This window comes from Dromiciops gliroides, chromosome 6 (assembly GCF_019393635.1).
Source record: "Dromiciops gliroides isolate mDroGli1 chromosome 6, mDroGli1.pri, whole genome shotgun sequence".
NCBI classification, from domain to species: domain Eukaryota; kingdom Metazoa; phylum Chordata; class Mammalia; order Microbiotheria; family Microbiotheriidae; genus Dromiciops; species Dromiciops gliroides.
The window spans coordinates 108,028,015-108,045,895 of record NC_057866.1 but is presented as its reverse complement, the minus strand read 5'-3'; the positions used below and the strand labels follow the sequence as shown (position 1 = coordinate 108,045,895).

General features: G+C 40.8%; 1 protein-coding gene across 1 annotated transcript in view; it reads right to left on the bottom strand.

Annotated features, from left to right (window-relative positions):
• Positions 1-17,881, bottom strand: part of SOX6 (SRY-box transcription factor 6) — a 375,577-nt gene that overhangs the window by 93,935 nt on the left and 263,761 nt on the right. Inside the window, 1 exon segment of the mRNA XM_043971912.1 lies at positions 332-481. Within this exon segment, the coding sequence (XP_043827847.1) occupies positions 332-481 (150 nt within the window).

The following is a 17,881-nucleotide window of genomic DNA, read 5'->3' as shown; positions in this document are numbered from 1 at the left end:
TTTCTGAGAAGCGTGGAGAAAAGTCTTGTGGGCCTACTAAAAACCTGCCAGTTGTGCTCATGAACATCTAAAATAAAAGCCAAAATTCTGGGAAAGGGAAAGATGCTCCTGAGAAGCAAGTTTGCAGAGCCCAGATCTGGGTAAAGATCTCACAATATAGCACTATTGTTTTCAATACAGAAACACCTGTTTGTCAACACACTCCTGAAATTGACCACAATGGATGGCTACTGTTCCCTGCAGCTCACTCCACAACACAGATTGGGCTTCTCGGCTTCTCACAGTGCCATTTTCTAAACCCTCCCTCTACATCCCCACAAGAGGCAAGTACCTTTACTTGAGTTACCGGGCTGGTCCCTCTCTTTTCATTTTTCATCCCCGTAGGTGAGACCGCCCCTGCTGTGGTCGGTGGCTGCGGAGTAGATGGCATCTTTGCACCAGGTGACACCTGCATGCTGGCCAGCTGGGCCGCATAGAGCTGCTGCAAAACAGGAAAGGCAAAGACATTTCTCTCTTCAATGGGGGTGAAGTGGAGTTTAGAAAGACTTACCAGGGTGTCACAGTCTTAGATACTGATTTTTTTTTTCCTGAGAGTTTCACCACCTCATTCTCCTTGGGTTAGGTTGAGAAAAGGGCATCTTCCCTTGAATGTTTGGCTATGCAAACTTCCTAAATCCCCCACTGAGGAGCTTATCCAAGCCCTTCTCAAGACTTCAGTGTACAGTGAGAGCATCACTCACTTTTCCTACTCTGTACAGACTGGGCCAGACCCAACTCTGCAGGTGAGATCATCGATGACATTGAAAGAGAATTGATTCTAGAGAATCCACTCTTCTTCCAGAATTCCCAAACCCACCAGGAGTTATTAGATTTTCAAGTGCCTCATTTCTGAGTAGGGCATAGCCAAGTCCCCTTTCCTCCCATTTCCTCTGAGATCTGAAAGGAAATGCTGTTTCCATTTCAAAGCATATTTGCCCCCTATTCCTGTCACCTGAAAGATGGCCCAACACAATGGGAAAGGACCCTGTGTTACTTGACATGACTGCACTGAGGTGTAGTTCTTTTTTTCCTGGCCAAAGGACTACCCGCAAGATGTTCCCCTCATGTGAAGGAGCTGACATCTGGTAACTTAGCCAGCCTATCTCATAGTCAACGGGATGTGTTCCCTTACTTACTTCCCCCCAGCCCTGCAATGAGTTGAGAAGTTCAGTGGTTCTCTCTCTTTCCCATTGCCTTTTTGCTTAATCAAATCCACTTCTAGAGTGCTTTCTGCCTTGAGCTTTCCTTTGACAAACTTCCAAAGGAGACCAGATGAGTTTCTTATTCACTCAATTTGACCTGACACAGTACTTGAATCTGGACACTAATCACTCACAATTTTTAAACTTTACAACAAAACCATGTTTATTGAAGTCAGACTTGAAAAGGATGTATGTCCCATTCCCATAATGTTAAATAAAGTTAACACAATTTATTACCTGGGATACTATGATAATTTCAATGGATCTGCTATTTCACGTGTGAATATTACACTTCCATCCATTCACTCCCCCAAAGCAGTGAAGATTACTACCATGCTTTCTCATGAAAGGAGGTAGGATGGTATAGTGGAAAGACCACTGTAGTTAGGAGATGAAGGACTTGGGTTCAAATTATGACTCTACTATTATGTGACCTTGGGCAAGTTATTTAATCTCTCTGAGACTCATTTTACCCATCTATAAAAAAGTGAGTTAGTCCAAATGATCTAGTCCATTCCAGTTCTAAAATCCTATTATCTTATACAATTATTATCCATGTCTTTCTACAAATGCCCCACATACAATACACTATAATGGAGGCCTTCCTCTTTTAATGTTTCCTGGATACCATGAACATGGAATTCTTGGCTTATATATTTGCTGTCCATGGTCACTAAACTACTGTGAGCCTCATCTGTAAAAATGGAATAATAATAATTATACCATCTACCTCAGTGTTGTTGTGAGGAGAGCTTTTCATAAGCCTTAGAACACTACAGAAAATGTGAATTCTTGTGCCTGTTGTTATCAGTAATATTATAGGATAGGCCCACTTCTTTCTGTTTCGTCATGGGTGTTAATGATGCATTTTTACATTATGTGCAAGTCTCCATTGGTAATACACTACAACCTGGCTACACCCACCATTCATATTTTTTTCCATTGCCCTTTGGGTTACATGCAGTTATGTTTCTTTTGAAATGATGATGTTCCATGAACCAAATCCATGCAGCATCACCCAGAACTATGGATAACAAAGAGATGAACTTCAGAGCAGCAATGAGTACTTGGATGATTGCTTGGAAGACACACTAAGATTTGTTCTTTCCTGATTAAGAACAGCTAAATCCTCACCTTGAATTAACAGTGGCAAAGGCTCCATCCATCCCACATAAGGAAGAGCCTGCCTCTTCAACCACATGGAAATCAGTTAAAACTTTGCCTTATTAGTTGTGGGGGTGGGGAAAGGAAAGGGGGGAAAAAAACCAGGTGGTTTGTATGTAATTTCCAACATTACTATCATTCAGATGGACAAATAAAAAAAATTACAGTAATCAAAAGCAGACCTTTCAGCACATGTAATTAAATGAAAGCTTAATAAGGAATAATTTGCAAGAGCCAGATGTGCTTATGTCATAATTGTTGCTTTCTTTGGAACAATTTTTCTAATAGAACAAGTCTCCAAAGAAATGAAAGTTTCACAATACTGTGAATACTGTGCAATGACTCAGGGGCTAGACAAATACATGTATGAGGGCCAGAGTCAAAAATCTAAGGATGGCTGAGTATAAAGAAAAAAAATTCTAGACCCCTTCTTTGTTCCAATTGATGAATCTTGTGTGGCTTGACTCCAAGAAAGTGGCCAGGTCAGCGGGCAAGACTTCTGAAACCTGAAGGGTTCTGCATTTCTCCAGTGAAGCCCGTTTGTTTTTCTTCCTCTTGTCAAACTCTTCTTCATGCCAATTCCATCCACTGGAAGACAAGTTCTGTACTAGTGGACAAGGACTCAGTACAGTCTGTGGCCCCGGCACATCAAAGAGGATGGCAACTCTGAGACTGTGCCTCATGAAAGCCATAGGCGACAGCCCAGAAGGGAAAATAACTCATTCAATCCCTAAGCCTTGTTTCATCAGGATCAAAGCAGAAGAAATAAATTTGGGAAACTTCCAAATGGAAGGTAGCTCACTGTTTCTTCTGTCTCTATAAACTGGATATGATATTTCATCCCCAGAATCACAATTCTGCCATTTGTTCTAAAGCATAGATCCCGATTGGATAGCCTTAGAAGCAGAAGGAAGATCTGCTAGTCCAATCCCTATTTTAACAAATGAGGAAACTGAGGCTCCATAAGGTAACAATCATCATAAATCCTTCTGCTGCTTTATTAAGATTCCAAAACAACTTTCAGTAAGAAGCATCACATCCCATCCAGAACTGGAACAGACCTCATCTGGTCCAGTACCAACTTCAGTAGAAGCCCCCTACCGGTAGCCATCCAGTCCTGTTAAAGGAAGGTCTCCAAAAGCTCATTCCTTCCCAAAGTTGCCTATTCTACTCTTGGACACCTCTAAACACTGAGAATTTTTTCTTTTCATAAAACTTAAATTTACCTTTCTGAAAACTTCCATTTAATATTCCTAAAGTGAAGATAAATCTCTTTCACATGATCATCCCTCAAATATCTGAAGGTGGCAATCATTCTACCCTCCCTCGATGTAGTTCCTTTTTGCTATGCTGAATATCTCCAGTTCCTTCTGCCAATCTTGAGAGGGCAAAAATCCACGGCCTTTACTATTCTGGTTGCCCTCTTCAAAATGTCTTGCTTCTACATAGTAGAGGATCCGATATTTGTGTGTTTTGGGTTTCCAATAAAGCCACCTACATCGCACAAGGTGTGAAGTAATTTTTTTTTCTTTAAAGTTATTCAAGGAAAATAAACTTGATTTAAGCTATCTTATGGTGATTTAAAGGAAATGATTCATAAAATGTCAGTGCTACTAGAGATTTCATAATGTCAGAGTTGGAAGGGACCTTGAAATTCATTTAGTGAGGCCAATCGAACCCCCTCACCTCACAGATGGTGAGAATGAGGCCCATAGAGAAATGCTTTGCCTACAGTTGCACAGCGGTAAAGTCAAAGCAGGAACTCAGACCTCGGAATCTTTGGAATCCAGGTCCAGTGCTCAACTCATTATGCCAGGCTTCCTCCCAAGCCTTGATTTTATAGGTGGATTGCAGTGGTATTAGGAATGAGCCAGCAGGATCAATCCTGGAGAACATATGGCAACAAAACTGGTCCATAATGTTCCCTGGAGGTCTAGTTCACTCCTCATTGATCCACCCAGCCTCATTTTTACTTTAGAGTAAGACAAAGGGACAAGAATCACTATCCAGCCACTGTGTGGTCTGGCTTCATACTAATTTAATTAGAATAGAATCCTTAGGTATGAGAGATCTCAAGCCTAAATGATAGAGAGTAACTCTGTATCTGAGGGTATAGAGGAGAATACCCTTCTGGCCATCTTTTACCTAAAAGGGTCATTACAGCTTTCTGATTTTATTAAACTTTATGATTAGAGTGTTAAATAGTCAGTTTCACATTTTTAATATAACCCAAATATACTAGCATTGATAGCTTAGAAAAGTCTGCAAATACCAAGCATGTTATTAAGTGGCTACTTCTTAACCTAACCCCCTGGTTTTGGAATCTGGTCCTCCTCTTCAGTCACCTAATTGCCTATTGTGGGTCCATGTCCTGAAATAAGGGGGTTCTGAAGTTGGTTGTGCACTGTGTCCCTCAGAACTGTTTGCTTAGGGGGAGAGGGAGAGAGGCAGAGCACATACACTCAGGACCCCACTCACTCATAGTTTTCTTTCTCCAGATCACAGAAGCTTGGGATTTCAGCATCAGACAGGACCTCAGCAGAATATAGCAGGATTTCATATTCCTGGAAGCTGGGCTTCTGGACCTTAATGGAGCCCCAGATTAGCTGCTTAATCACACATTGAAGAGAGTCTATGGAAGCTGACTCATTAAAATGTAGACTTATTAGCTATTGGATAACAATTACCTAAATTTATGAATCTACTATAAACCCTCGAATTTCTATATGAATTAGACAGTCCCAGGGTAACTAACGAGCAACACTGATTCTTCCTCATCTGGTCGCTTATAAATTTAAAACTGAGCTAAGTCTGTCTGCATCATTTTTCCTGCTAGTATATAAAATGCCAGGTTCCCCAGGTTTAGTCAGAGAATTCCCTAACCATTTCAGACAGAGTCTCTTTTTCCATTTTAATATCATGTGAATCCAAGAGTAGAGCCATTAAAAATGGTCTTTTTAAAAGACCAATGTCTAAGAAGAAGGCAAAGTTTTGATTAAATGTTGGGTTTGGCTTTCGAAAAACATCATTAAATATAAGCCACCAAGGTTGTAGCCCAGCTACTCATCACAGCCCATAAAGATGATACCCCAAATAATGTTGAGCATTTGACAAACTGCAGCATGGGAGAGGTTAGAGCAAGGCTGAGGCAAAGTCCCATAAACACTTATGCTTCCATTATACTCTTTGTAAACACAGATTGCCCATTTCACATTTGGAACAATGCAATGGGATAGTTGGGTTCTCCCCCCCCTTCTTAAACACATGGTGGATATGCATGAAAATGAGGCTGGGTGGCTCAATGAAAAGAGTACTGGATTAGGAATCAGGATTGCGATGCAAATACCAGCTCTGCAACCTACTCTCTGTGGGACCATGAGCACTTCATGTTCCTGTGCTTTCATAAAAACTTCACAAGAACTAGAATTTACAGTGGTTCCAACAGAATGATGCTCTTCATTTTTAAATGTTGCATAAAGAAAACAAACATTTCCAAGGCTCAAAGCCTAAACATTGTCTCATTCTTGCTGATAGTTTGATCATAATGAGATAACACTTACATTATTAAAATATAAATATAAAAAATAATTTAAATTGTATACTTGCTATAAGGTTGCATTAACAGCAGAAGCAGGTCATTTACAGTTCTATATAGAACTGTACCATGTGGACTTTTTTAAAATGCCAATTACTATGTTGCTGTGATTTTGTTTGTGTTAAGTTGTTTGCTTGTTTTTCCAAGGGAAGGGGGGTGGGGGAGGGAATTATTTACCCTTCAGAATATGTGAATTCATGTCACAGCCAGTGATATCATAATGGAATTTTACAGTGGACATATAGCAAATGAAGCCAGCCCAGGTCAGCTGTGAAACACACTTAGAAGTCCTAAGGAAAAAAAAAAGAAGCAGCAAAAGCCAAAATGTTTGCTCTGACATCCTACAAATGGGCAGGGTGAGAAAAGAAGAGTTGTGAGGACTTGAGCTAGGCACAAGAACAGCAGTTTTTTACCTGGGGTCCACGATCTTTTTTTAATGTTTTGATAATAGTCTTTCAATACAACTGCTTTCCTTTATAATCTTTTGCATTTTATTTCATGTATTTCAAAACATTATTCTGAGAAGGGATCCATGAGATCCACCAGACTGTTAGACAGTTATGAAGGTTATGGACCTTTGTTCCAGACCGTATCAGGATACCAGGAGGTGAAACCCAACCAAACGCACTTTTTCTTTCTTTCTACAGAGCAAGGGTAGCTGTCTAAGGTGAGAAGCCTTAGGCTGGTTGGCTCATGTCTAAATGTTCAGAACTACGGAATGTACCTTTTCTTAAAAGATTTTTTCTCAACCTGAAATTGGGGGGTGGGGGGTAAGGGGTTGGGGGTTTACTGTCAAGGGACCAGCTATAGTGACAGAGGGAGACAAGTCAGCTCTAAGTAACTTTCTCTTTTTTGGTTTGGGAAACTGGCTTCCTCCTCCATTTTGTAAGCCCTGTCCTCTCCAGACAGTCCATGTGGTACCCAGGGCAGGGAGCCAGGCACACACACCTTCTTCCCCTGCTCACGTATTTTCTAATAAAACTGATACAAGGAGAAAGTACATGCAGAGCATCAATAAGAAGAGAGGAGCTGGGGGAAAGTCTTAGGGAAAGATGGAGCCTGTGACCCTCTGCTGTCAACTCCAAGAATCACCAGGATCATAGATTTATATCAGGAAAGGACATGAGAGATCATCTCCTACAACCTCATCACTCGTCACTTTTCAGGGGAGAAAACTAAGGCCCAGAGGGGGTGATATGATGTCCCAGGTCACACAGATGATACTGTGAGTGACAGAGCAGAGCAATGAACTTGAGCTTTTTGACAGCTACCCTTTAGTATAAAAGACAAATACCCATGGATTCATCATATTTATAAAGGACTTTAGATATCATCACATTCAATTCCCTACTTTAACAGAGGAGGAAGCTGAGTCACAGAGAAGAGAGATGCCCAAGGCCTCACAGGTGGGAGAGAGCAGAGGTGAGATTCACCCTGAGGCTTTCTGACTCTGAGTCTTACCATGTTAAGGCCAAGTTCCACCAAATTCTCCTACCCTTTGCTGTGATGATGCCCTCTGCTGAAAGCTCCCACATGCTCACTCACTCTTTTTTTTTTTTTTTTTTTGGTGAGGCAATTGGAGCTAAGTGACTTCCCCAGGGTCACACAGCTAGTAAGTGTCAAGTGTCTGAGGCTGGATTTGAACTCAGATACTCCTGATTCCAGGGCCAGTGCTCTATCCACTGCGCCACCTAGCTGTCCCTTCACTCACTCTTGCCACTTCTACACTAAAGGGATATTTTAAAGAAGTTGCAGCACCATCACTATCTTTATGCTTTAAATAAGACCTGCAAAAAAGACAAAATGCTCCCAGAAGAATGGGGGAGGGAGGAAAACAAGAAGAGAGACGGGTAATGAAGGGCCACATTCAGTTAGGTTGAGGCATCTCCTCCAGGCAGAGCTCCCTCTGGCTTTGGGTCACCCCCTCTTGTTCCAGCATCACACAAAGGCTAATGGCATGGGGCATGGGTTGCTGTGACCCAACTCCCTCATCAGGCTGCGTGAGAGTCATTCATGGCCCATGTCTCATCTCACTATGGCGGGCTCGGCAGAGCAGTGGGGTCAGAGGGGGAGGGAGAGAGGGAAGTTACAGAGCCTGGATTGTTGGCAGGAGGACATTAATGCATCCGCATGATTTATATCCTCTAACCCTGAGCTCCTGGGCCTGCAGGCTTTCACTCTATGATGGCTCTAAGGTTGGATGCCCTTGATTTTGTTAGCCACTCTGAACAATGCTGGTGCCCATTCCAGCTTGCCTTCTGCCCACAAAGCATGGGACGACATAAAGAGGCCCAAGTTCAATAGTGAGGAGGTAGGGATGGAGGCAGGGGTAATTAAGCAGCCTGATTGATTGCTCATGCTACACAGGGAAGGAAGTGTGTCAGTAACAAATCATTATGGACTAAAGCTGGGGGGGGGGGAGCTGGTAATCATCTAAAAAGAGATGGTAATTTTTTTTCCTTCTACAAATTTAACCAAAAAATCCATTAAATTAAATATGTTCCGAATTGGGTATATAAACTGAATTTTTCAATAAAGAGAAGAACCAAAGTATTAATTGTTTGAGAGGTTGGAATGGAACCATAATAGACAAGACAATATGACATCAGAGGGAAGTGGGGGAGGCTGGAGGAGAGGAGGTTTGGAGGCCTTGAGAGCTGCCCCTCCTCATTCCTGCATACCTGGGCTAACTGGTGCCTGGTTATAAGTGTCTCTCACTCCTTCTTGCTTCACTATCCTTATCCATAATGCTAATATTTCCTCTCCTGTTTGTTCTGCCCAACTCAGTCTCTGCCCCCCCCCGCCCCGCTTTTGTTCTCCTATCTCTCTTCCACACTCATCCCTCTCCTTTATGCCCTCACCTTGAGCTTCCTATGGTGTGTCTGACCCACAAACTTTTTCATATCCTCTCTCACTAAAGGGGGTGATTATTTTACATATAAGAGAAACAGGTCTGTAGGAATGACATGGAAAGGATCCCTAATTCCAAATTTAAGATGACTTAGAGTTGTGTAAGGTCTTAGGGGTCACTCAAGTCAACTCCCCTCATTTTCCAAGGGCAAAGAGAGAGGAAGAGACTGATTCAAGGTCATATAGCTTTATAATAAGTAGAAGAACTAGGCTTTGAACCCAAACTCAGGACTCTTCACTCTACCAAGCTTCCTCTGGACACTAAACTGCAGGGTATCTGGGTGCGTATGACATATGGTCCTCTGAGACTCAGCTTCCTCCTCATAAGTCAAAGAGGTATAAAACAACTTGTGGAATCTGCCTCACAGGACTGTGACAAGAAAAGTTCTGCAGAAGCATAAATTGTATGGTAACTACAAAGCATCCAAGGGAATGTGGAAATCCACAGACTCATAGATTTAGAGCTGGGAGGGATCTAGTGGGCTACATAGAGTCCAACCTGCTTTTTTTACAGATGAGAAAACAGAGGCAGACATAGGTTAGTTAAGTGGCATGTCCAGAGTCACACTAGTAAGTCTCCAAGGCAGGATTTGAACTTAGGTCTACCTGACAATGAATATAGTTTTCTAGGCTCTTAAATTCAATTCCACTCAACAGTCTAAAGATCTACTATGCAAGATGCTACAGAGAGAAACTAGCAGATCTACAGCTGTCTGTTGTTCATTCATTCCAGTTGTGTCCAACTCTTCATGATCCCATTGGTGGTTTTCTCGGTAAAGATACTGGAGTTGTTTCCCATCTCCTTCTCCAGCCCATTTTACAGATGAGGACACTCAGGAAAACAGAGTTAAATGATTTGCTAAGGGCCACACAACTACTAAGTGTCTGAAGCCAGATTTGAACTCAGGTACTCCTGATTCCAGGCCGGGCACTCTGTCCACTGGGCCACCTAGATGTCCAAGAATTTTATATTCATGAACTATCACTACTTAGAAAAAGAAGAAAGCAATGCATATCAGAAGGGGATTTAGCAGGCCTGGAAGGGGACAGAATGAAAATTTTTATTTGTTTTTGTTCTTACCGTTAATTATTTGTTTCTACCTCCTCAAAAGTCTAGGGTTAGATTTGCTACATTTTTTTTAGTGAATAGTCAACTTTATAATTTCTTGAAATCTTTTTTTAAACTTGTGACTTTAAATTATTTTTCTGGAGATTTTCTAGTTCTTGGGCTATAAGAAAGACTCCTTAGTGATCTCCTAGTCTGACCTGTTCATTTAGAGATGAGGAGGAGATGAACGGCTCCCCCAAGTTCACATCGTGCACTAAGGACAGAACAGGGACTAGAATCCCAATCTTCTCATTCTTAATTCAATGTTCATGTCTAGGCCCTGCCTTCTTCAGCAGCCAAAGCTACTGAAGACCCAGGAAAAAAAAGGTTTTGCTACTAAAGTCCTGGCCACCAAATGGCTCTTCAATCAGAATCAGAAAATATTATCAGTAGAAATGCCATTAAAGATGGGGCGTTGCCATCTGCTTTGCCACTGCACCTATGAACCATAGGGGAAATTCCATCTGACTTACAGCTGAAACATACATATGTGCTTGTTTCCCTCATTAGAATGGGAGCTTCTTTCCTCTTTGGGTCTCCATTGCTTTGTACACAGCAAATGTTTAATAAATGCTTTTTCATTCATTGATACAAACATAATCGGCACTGTATCTGGACTTTTGATCCTGCTTCCTGAATCAGAGGTGCTTTTCCATTCTTCCACTCAAGAAATTGCCACTATGCTTTTTTCTTTAGATAAAGATGGAAGCGTATCTCAAAGTTTGGAAATAATGTAGTGATTGGGAAAAGGGTTGTTTTTTTGGGTTTTTTCTTGTCCCCCCCCCCACCCCAAACAACATCCCCTGAAGTGCCTGAAAAAAACAATCCCAGGGCAACTGGGGGTGATTTGTGTTGTAGAATTTTATTTTAATATTTGTTTTAAAATGCAAACATTTTTAAATGCAACCATACTAATTAGGTTAAGGTAATTATAATCATGTGGAGGTGTTTTCAGATTTTTTAAATTAAAGTTTATGCAAATACATGTAAAGGGACAAAAATGTACCTAAGCACTGAGAGCAGGCCCCCAACAAAGGATCCCAAATCCTGGCTTCTGCCAGTGCCTTCAGGGAGCAGTTGAGGCAAACTCAACAGGCAAGGGTTCCCAGGCCTATCTGAATTTCCAAAATTCGTGACAACCAACCCACATAGCTAACCAAAACTAAGGCTGGGCATAGAATGAGGGACAGAAGAAGAGAGGGAGAGAGAAAAAAATAAAGGGAGAAAGAGAGAAAAAGGGAGAGGAAGAGGTAGGGAGAGGAGAGGAGAGGAGAGGAGAGGAGAGGAGAGGAGAGGAGAGGAGAGGAGAGGAGAGGAGAGGAGAGGAGAGGAGAGGAGAGGAGAGGAGAGGAGAGGAGAGGAGAGGAGAGGAGAGGAGAGGAGAGGAGAGGAGAGGAGAGGAGAGGAGAGAGAGAGAGAGAGAGAGAGAGAGAGAGAGAGAGAGAGAGAGAGAGAGAGAGAGAGAGAGAAACTGATTAGAGATGCCAGAAAAAGGACCTCCCAATATTTGTGTCAAGGAAGATTTTATTTTCCATAATTTCAGACAATCATGAAATTGGGGCACAATTGATCCCCTTTCATAGGGAATCAGTTGGAATTTAAGTACAAATACTGAAAATGAAAAATGTTCACAGTATCTCTTCCTTTCTCACTCTTCTCTCCTTCTCCTCTTCCCTTTTCTTCTTCCTCTTCCTCCCTTTTCCTCCTTCTTGTGTCCCTCTCTTTCCCATCTCTCTTTTCTATCCCTCTTCCTTCTCTCCCTCCCTCTTTTCTCTTGCCTTTTCTCTTTCCTTTCCCCTTTCCTTCCTCTTCCCTCTTTCTTCCCTCCATTTTCTTTTTCACACTCTCCTTTCCCTCTTTCCCCCTTTTCTTCTCCTCACATTTACACACATCAGAGAATGAACAAGGGACCAAATGTAAAAATATCTGAATTCCTGGCTCCCCTTGGGGTTCTGCTCACATTAGTCAATAATTCCAAAAGGCATACCCATCACCTCTGTTTTGCATTCAGAATCTCCCTACGTCTGAGAGGCACCGGCACTTATGAATGTTTTAAGTAAGCCATGTAAATCTGTCATGCTTTATTTACAGGGATGAAAGTTCAACATCTGAAACAATGAGTCATTTGGTTCCTGAAGACAGGCATTCTAAATGGTGAGTATAGTTGGAAGTCTGTAGCCTGGAAGCTGCTAGGATTGTTTCCCTTTTGTTACCAAGTGTTGGGTAGACAGCACAAGGACAAGAGATATCCATTCCCCCAGTCTTCCTGAGTTGGTTATGCCCCTTTAACTTGCTAGTCACAAGGCCTCAGGTCACCAGGTAAAACTTAAACAACTACATCTTGGCCAAACGATCAGAACATACTCACGAGAGTAGCTGATTTATGAGGCTAGAAATTGGGCCTAAAATCAAAGTCTGTTCTGTGGACCAAGAGTCTCAAGGGAAATTTTTGTGTGACCCTGGGCATGTGAATATATACCTGTGTGTGCAATTAAATTAACACAATTTTTAAAATAAAAAGCACATGCTATTCTGTTACTCAGTGAGTTTAAAAGACTGGTGTTCTAAGAATCAAAGATGACTTTAGGTGATTTAGGTTGAAAAAAGAATCTGTGTGTGATCTAGTTCTGTCATTTTAAAGTTAAAAGTTTAAAGTTGGCCTTACTTACTGCTCATGTAGGCCAGCCCTTCTCCCTCTAATAGACAGGCAAGGAAACCAAAGCCCAAGAAAGTAAATTGACTTCCCCCAAATCACACAGGTAGCCAAGCTGGGCTTCAAACTCAAGACCCCTGACTCCAAATCTAACATTCTCTCTATACATGATAAACACCACACACAGTAACATGATAGTCAATGAAAACCCTCCATAATCTAACCACGTGTTAGATTGGCTAGAAATATAACAGAGTTACAAACATAACATGAGCTCCTGCACATGGTGCCTGCCAAGAACCCAGATGCTGTTGCTAGAAAAATACATTCAACTTCCAATCTTCTAGGTCCTTTGACCGCCACCCATGACAAAGTGAAAACAGTTCAAAGTCGAAAGGGCTATGTGTAATTGTTCAGAGCAAAACATGCCAGTATTTTATTAAAGAAGAAATAAATTTACAAATATATATGTTTGGGCAAACAAAATTGCATATAAAAGAAATATGACATTTACTAATTTACTAGATGCACATAATTTCCTTTCCTATCATAATAGCACATGTTATTACTGGTAACCAACAAGATGGCTTATTAGGTAGAAAAGTTTTTAATGGAAACAAGATCTGATTTTAAATTTCTCATTAGCATGTAAGGAGTTAAATTATCTCAGAAAAGCAGATAAATGGAACAGTAAGCTAATGAATGGGATTATCACTCATTTTGAATCATGTAGATAGCTGAATATTATAGATTTCTTATTGTCAGTGTTCTAAGTGAAGGAGGATGGAACAGTGGAAAGAACACTAAGCTTGAAATTTTAAGACCAGAGTTCAAATTCTAGCTTTCCTGCCTACTACTTGCATGACCTTGGGTTAAGTCATCCCCTCACTTTCCTCAATTATAAAATAAAGGGTGGGTCTTAGATTTGGTGAGTTTCCAGGTCCTTTCTAGGTCTAGATTTATAGTACATACATGTAGAAATAGCTACAGCAGGGTTTTGAATCCACTTTCAAGTTATTAAACCAGAAGATGGAATATTGCAAAAATAGTCATGTTCATTGCTTCTTCCTTTCTTTTCATTATTTTTGTTTTCTTTCTTCCTTTCAGAGAAATAACTGTTACTTTGGTTTTGAAGACCAACTCTACCTACTCCTCTTCTGAAGGTTGTTGAAAATCTTTCTGGGGATCAGTGAGGGTACCCTGAAATTACTCAGTACCAGAGAGCAGCATTAGGGAAATCTGAATCACCCCTTCATAGCATGTTCAAGCATGCTCAGTTGCTCAGGTGTTCTGTCTCTGTTTCTGTCTCTCTGTCTCTCTCTTTTCTGCCTGCCTTCTTCCCTCCCTCCTTCTCTCTCTCTCTCTCTCTCTCTCTCTCTCTCTCTCTCTCTCTCTCTCTCTCTCTCTCTCCCTCTCTCTCTCTCCCTCTGATGGAAATATACCTTATGAATCAGCAACAGAGTTCTATTAGCCAATCCTGAGCAGGAGGTCAATGTTTTATTGGGTAGAGTGATATAATATTAAAGGCTAGAAAGCTGATTGGTCAAACGGCTTATTTAATAATTCACTTGCATGATTATTATTACAGATTAACCGAATATCTGTCAAAATAAGATGGAATTTCATACTCATCAAAAATATCTGAAACTTTTTTTACAGTGTTTGTTTCTTTATTACTAGTTCACAAGTCTCGGTTCTATTCAATTCAATCAACATTTATTATATGACTACTATGTGTGAGGCCCTGAGCTAGGTCTCAGCTAAAAGCCCACCTTCTACAAGAAGTTTTTCACCAACCTCTTAGGACCTTCCCTCTAAGATCATCTCCAATTTATCCTGTCTATAGCTTGTTTGTACCAAGTATTTGTATGTTGTCTTCCCCATTAGACAGGGTGCTCCTTGAGGACAGGCAATGTCTTTTGCCCTTCCGAGTATCCCCAACACTTAGAAGAGTGCTTGACAGGAATTTCATAAATGCTTGTTGACTATCTGATTGATCAGTTTCTTTGGATATGAATACAAAGATGAAATAATCCCTGCCTTCAAAGAGTTAATATTATTAATTAGGTTTTAATTGGTCACTACCTATTACTGGACAAAAACCTGGCTCAAGCAGTTGTAGTGCTGGGGGAAAGAGGAGTGGGCTAGCAGACAGGGTGGGAGGAAGCCATTTTTAATTTTTACGTTTCTTAGATCTCAACCCTCTGCCCCCCTTCCGATTTAGGGAAAAATCCTGGTCACCTGATGTAAATACCCAGCTTGAGTGTGTTAAGGGGCTATGGTTCAGAGTGGCCCACAGATTATTTATGTCTCAATGTCATCCTTTGACGGAATTCTCTTATGTTTTTGTGCTTGCCATGGGTCAGAGGTTCACATCAGCACTTCTTTCTGTCGCTCCTTATATGTTTTACTATAATTTACAGCTCAGCAAGAAGACTCATAAAACAAAAGTGTCTATTTTTCTTCAGCAACTAATTCTCACTAATCAAAGCTTTCCAGCCAAACGGCTCAGCATGAAACTCGGCATGGAAAATATGCAGGGAACAAAGCGCTTTGTCAAATAACACATCTCATGATGTAAACACATATGTCTCCTATAGGACATTTTATCACTTCCACATTATCGGCATACAAAAGAAGCATTCTTGTCCCAGACCTGGTGTGACTGTGGAGTCATCCTCATTGGAAACAAGAGCCTGATTAGGTTCCCACACAGATATGAATAGACTTTCCTTTTTTAGCAGAATAGCTGCCTTTATTCTTTAAAAAAGAAAGAAAGAAGGAAAGGAGGAGAGAAAGAAAGAAAGAAAGAAAGAAAGAAAGAAAGAAAGAAAGAAAGAAAGAAAGAAAGAAAGAAAGAAAGAAAGAAAGAAAGAAAGAAAGAAAGAAAGAAGAGAAAAGAAAAGAAAAGAAAAGAAAAGAAAAAGAAAAACAGACTGGTGATTGTCACCCTAAAGACATGGAATTGTACTTGGAGACATTTGTTTCTTTTTAAAAAAAAATCATCCAATGGCGTTACTGTCCCTTTTGGAAAGTCTGAGTTCACCCACAGCTGTGTGGCTCTAAAGGAGGAACTCAGCAGGCTCTAAGTCTGTTGGGTCTCTTGTCTGCTAATAAAGTCCACAACAGTCTGCAGCACAGATGTGGAGAGGATCTGTTAAATAAGTCAGTGGCAGAGATCCTGACCTCAGCCAAGGCACATTTTATTATTCCGGAAGGAGGCATAATTGTGAGGCATTAACAATTAGAGGGACCATGTCTATTCTCCTTGTTCTGGTGTTTGGGAGAGATATAGTATCAAAGCTGCCTTCCAGAAAGGGAATGTGCAATGTACATGGTAGGACTTAGGACCAATGACATGAAGCTCGATTATGGGGTTTCCCAATTTCCACAAAAGGGGTGGACCTTGCTTTGGCCTCTTTTAAAGAATTCATTTATTCAACATGTATCTTTATGCTTGTTTTACAGTCTCATTGGCCACAGGGTGCCATTGTCCTAAGGTGGTCATCAATTTCAACAAGTATAGTCATTGACTGTTGGGTTTGGGGTGGTGAAAATTGAAATGAACAAACTAGAGATCAAATTAATGCAGCCATGCCATGTTATAACAAAGTGGGCTCATGATACCATGGTCTTGGTTACACCATGAAATAAACCATAACCACCCCAAGCCATGTAAAATCAGGCAGAGCGTCTCTCTAATACAGGGGGGTTCCTAACCTAAATTCTAATGATAGATTACATGAGGTTCATGAATTTGGATGGGAAAAAACAGAACTACATCTTTATTTTCACTAACTTTTGGTTTCCTTTGGATTTCATTTCATGCATTTAAAATATTTTGAGAAGTGATCTGTAGACTGTCAAAGGGGTTCATGACTCATGAAAGAACCCCCAAGTATTCCAACCCTAGCTTCTGAAAAGCCTTTAGTCTCAGCATTACAATAGAGTTCTAAAAACATAACCTTTTTTCTTATTAACAATATCAACTTCTGTAGCATAATGGGCTTTTGAATCAGGAAGATCTGGGTTCAATTCTGCTTCTGATAGAAACTGTGTGACCCCAGGCAAGTCACTTAACTTCTCAGTGTTCAGACAACTCTCTAAGAATTAAGTTGCAAACAAGTATCTATGGAGGAATTTTCAATATCAGGTGTTCCCCAAATCAAAGAAATCATAGGTCTAGACTCCTCCATGCTTTCCCTCAAAACAAAAAACATATACCACCCCCCAAAAAACTCATGATTAACGAAGGCAGCTAGGTGGTGCAGTGGATAAAGCACCCGCCCTGGATTCAGGAGGACCTGAGTTCAAATGTGGCCTCAGACACTTGACACTTACTAGCTGCGTGACCAGGGGCAAGTCACTTAACCCTCATTACCCCACCAAAAAGAAAGAAAGAGAGAAAGAAATGATAAGCAGTCTTCTTTCAGAAAAACCTGGAAAGATTTATGTGAATCGATGTTGAGTGAAGTAAGCAGAACCAGGAGAACACTGTTCACAGGAACAGCAACATTGTACAATGATCTTATGTGAATGACTTAGCTCCTCTCAGCAATACCTGATCTAAGACAATTCCAAAGGACTCATGGCAGAAAATGCTATCCACCTCCAGAGAAAGAACTGACAGAGTCTAAATGCAAATTGAAAGATACATTTTTAACTTTCTTTGTCTTGTTTGTTGTTGCTGTTGTTTGGGGGGGGGGAGTATCATCTGTTTTCTTTTGTAACGTGACTAACATGGAAATACGTTTTGTATGACTACACATAGTCTCTATCAAATTGATTGTCTCAAGGAGGAGGAGAGGAGATAGGAAAGGAGGGAAGGAAGGAGTGAATTTAGAAATCAAAATTTAAAAAAAAATGTTAAACATTGTTTTTACATGTAATTGGAAAAAATAAATTATGAAAAAATTATGTAAATGTGAAAAAAAAGTACCTTAAAGATTATCTGGGGGCAGCTAGGTGGTACAGTGGATAGAGCACCGGCCCTGGATTCAGGAGAACCTGAGTTCAAATCCAGCCTCAGACACTTGACACTTACTAGCTGTGTGACCCTGGGCAAGTCACTTAACCCCAATTGCCTCACCAAAAGAACAAAACAAAACAAAACAAAAAGATTATCTAGTCCACTCCCACTCACTTCATAGAGGAGGAAACTGAGTCCCAGAAAAGAAACTTGCTTTATAAGAAGCATCAACTCACTTATT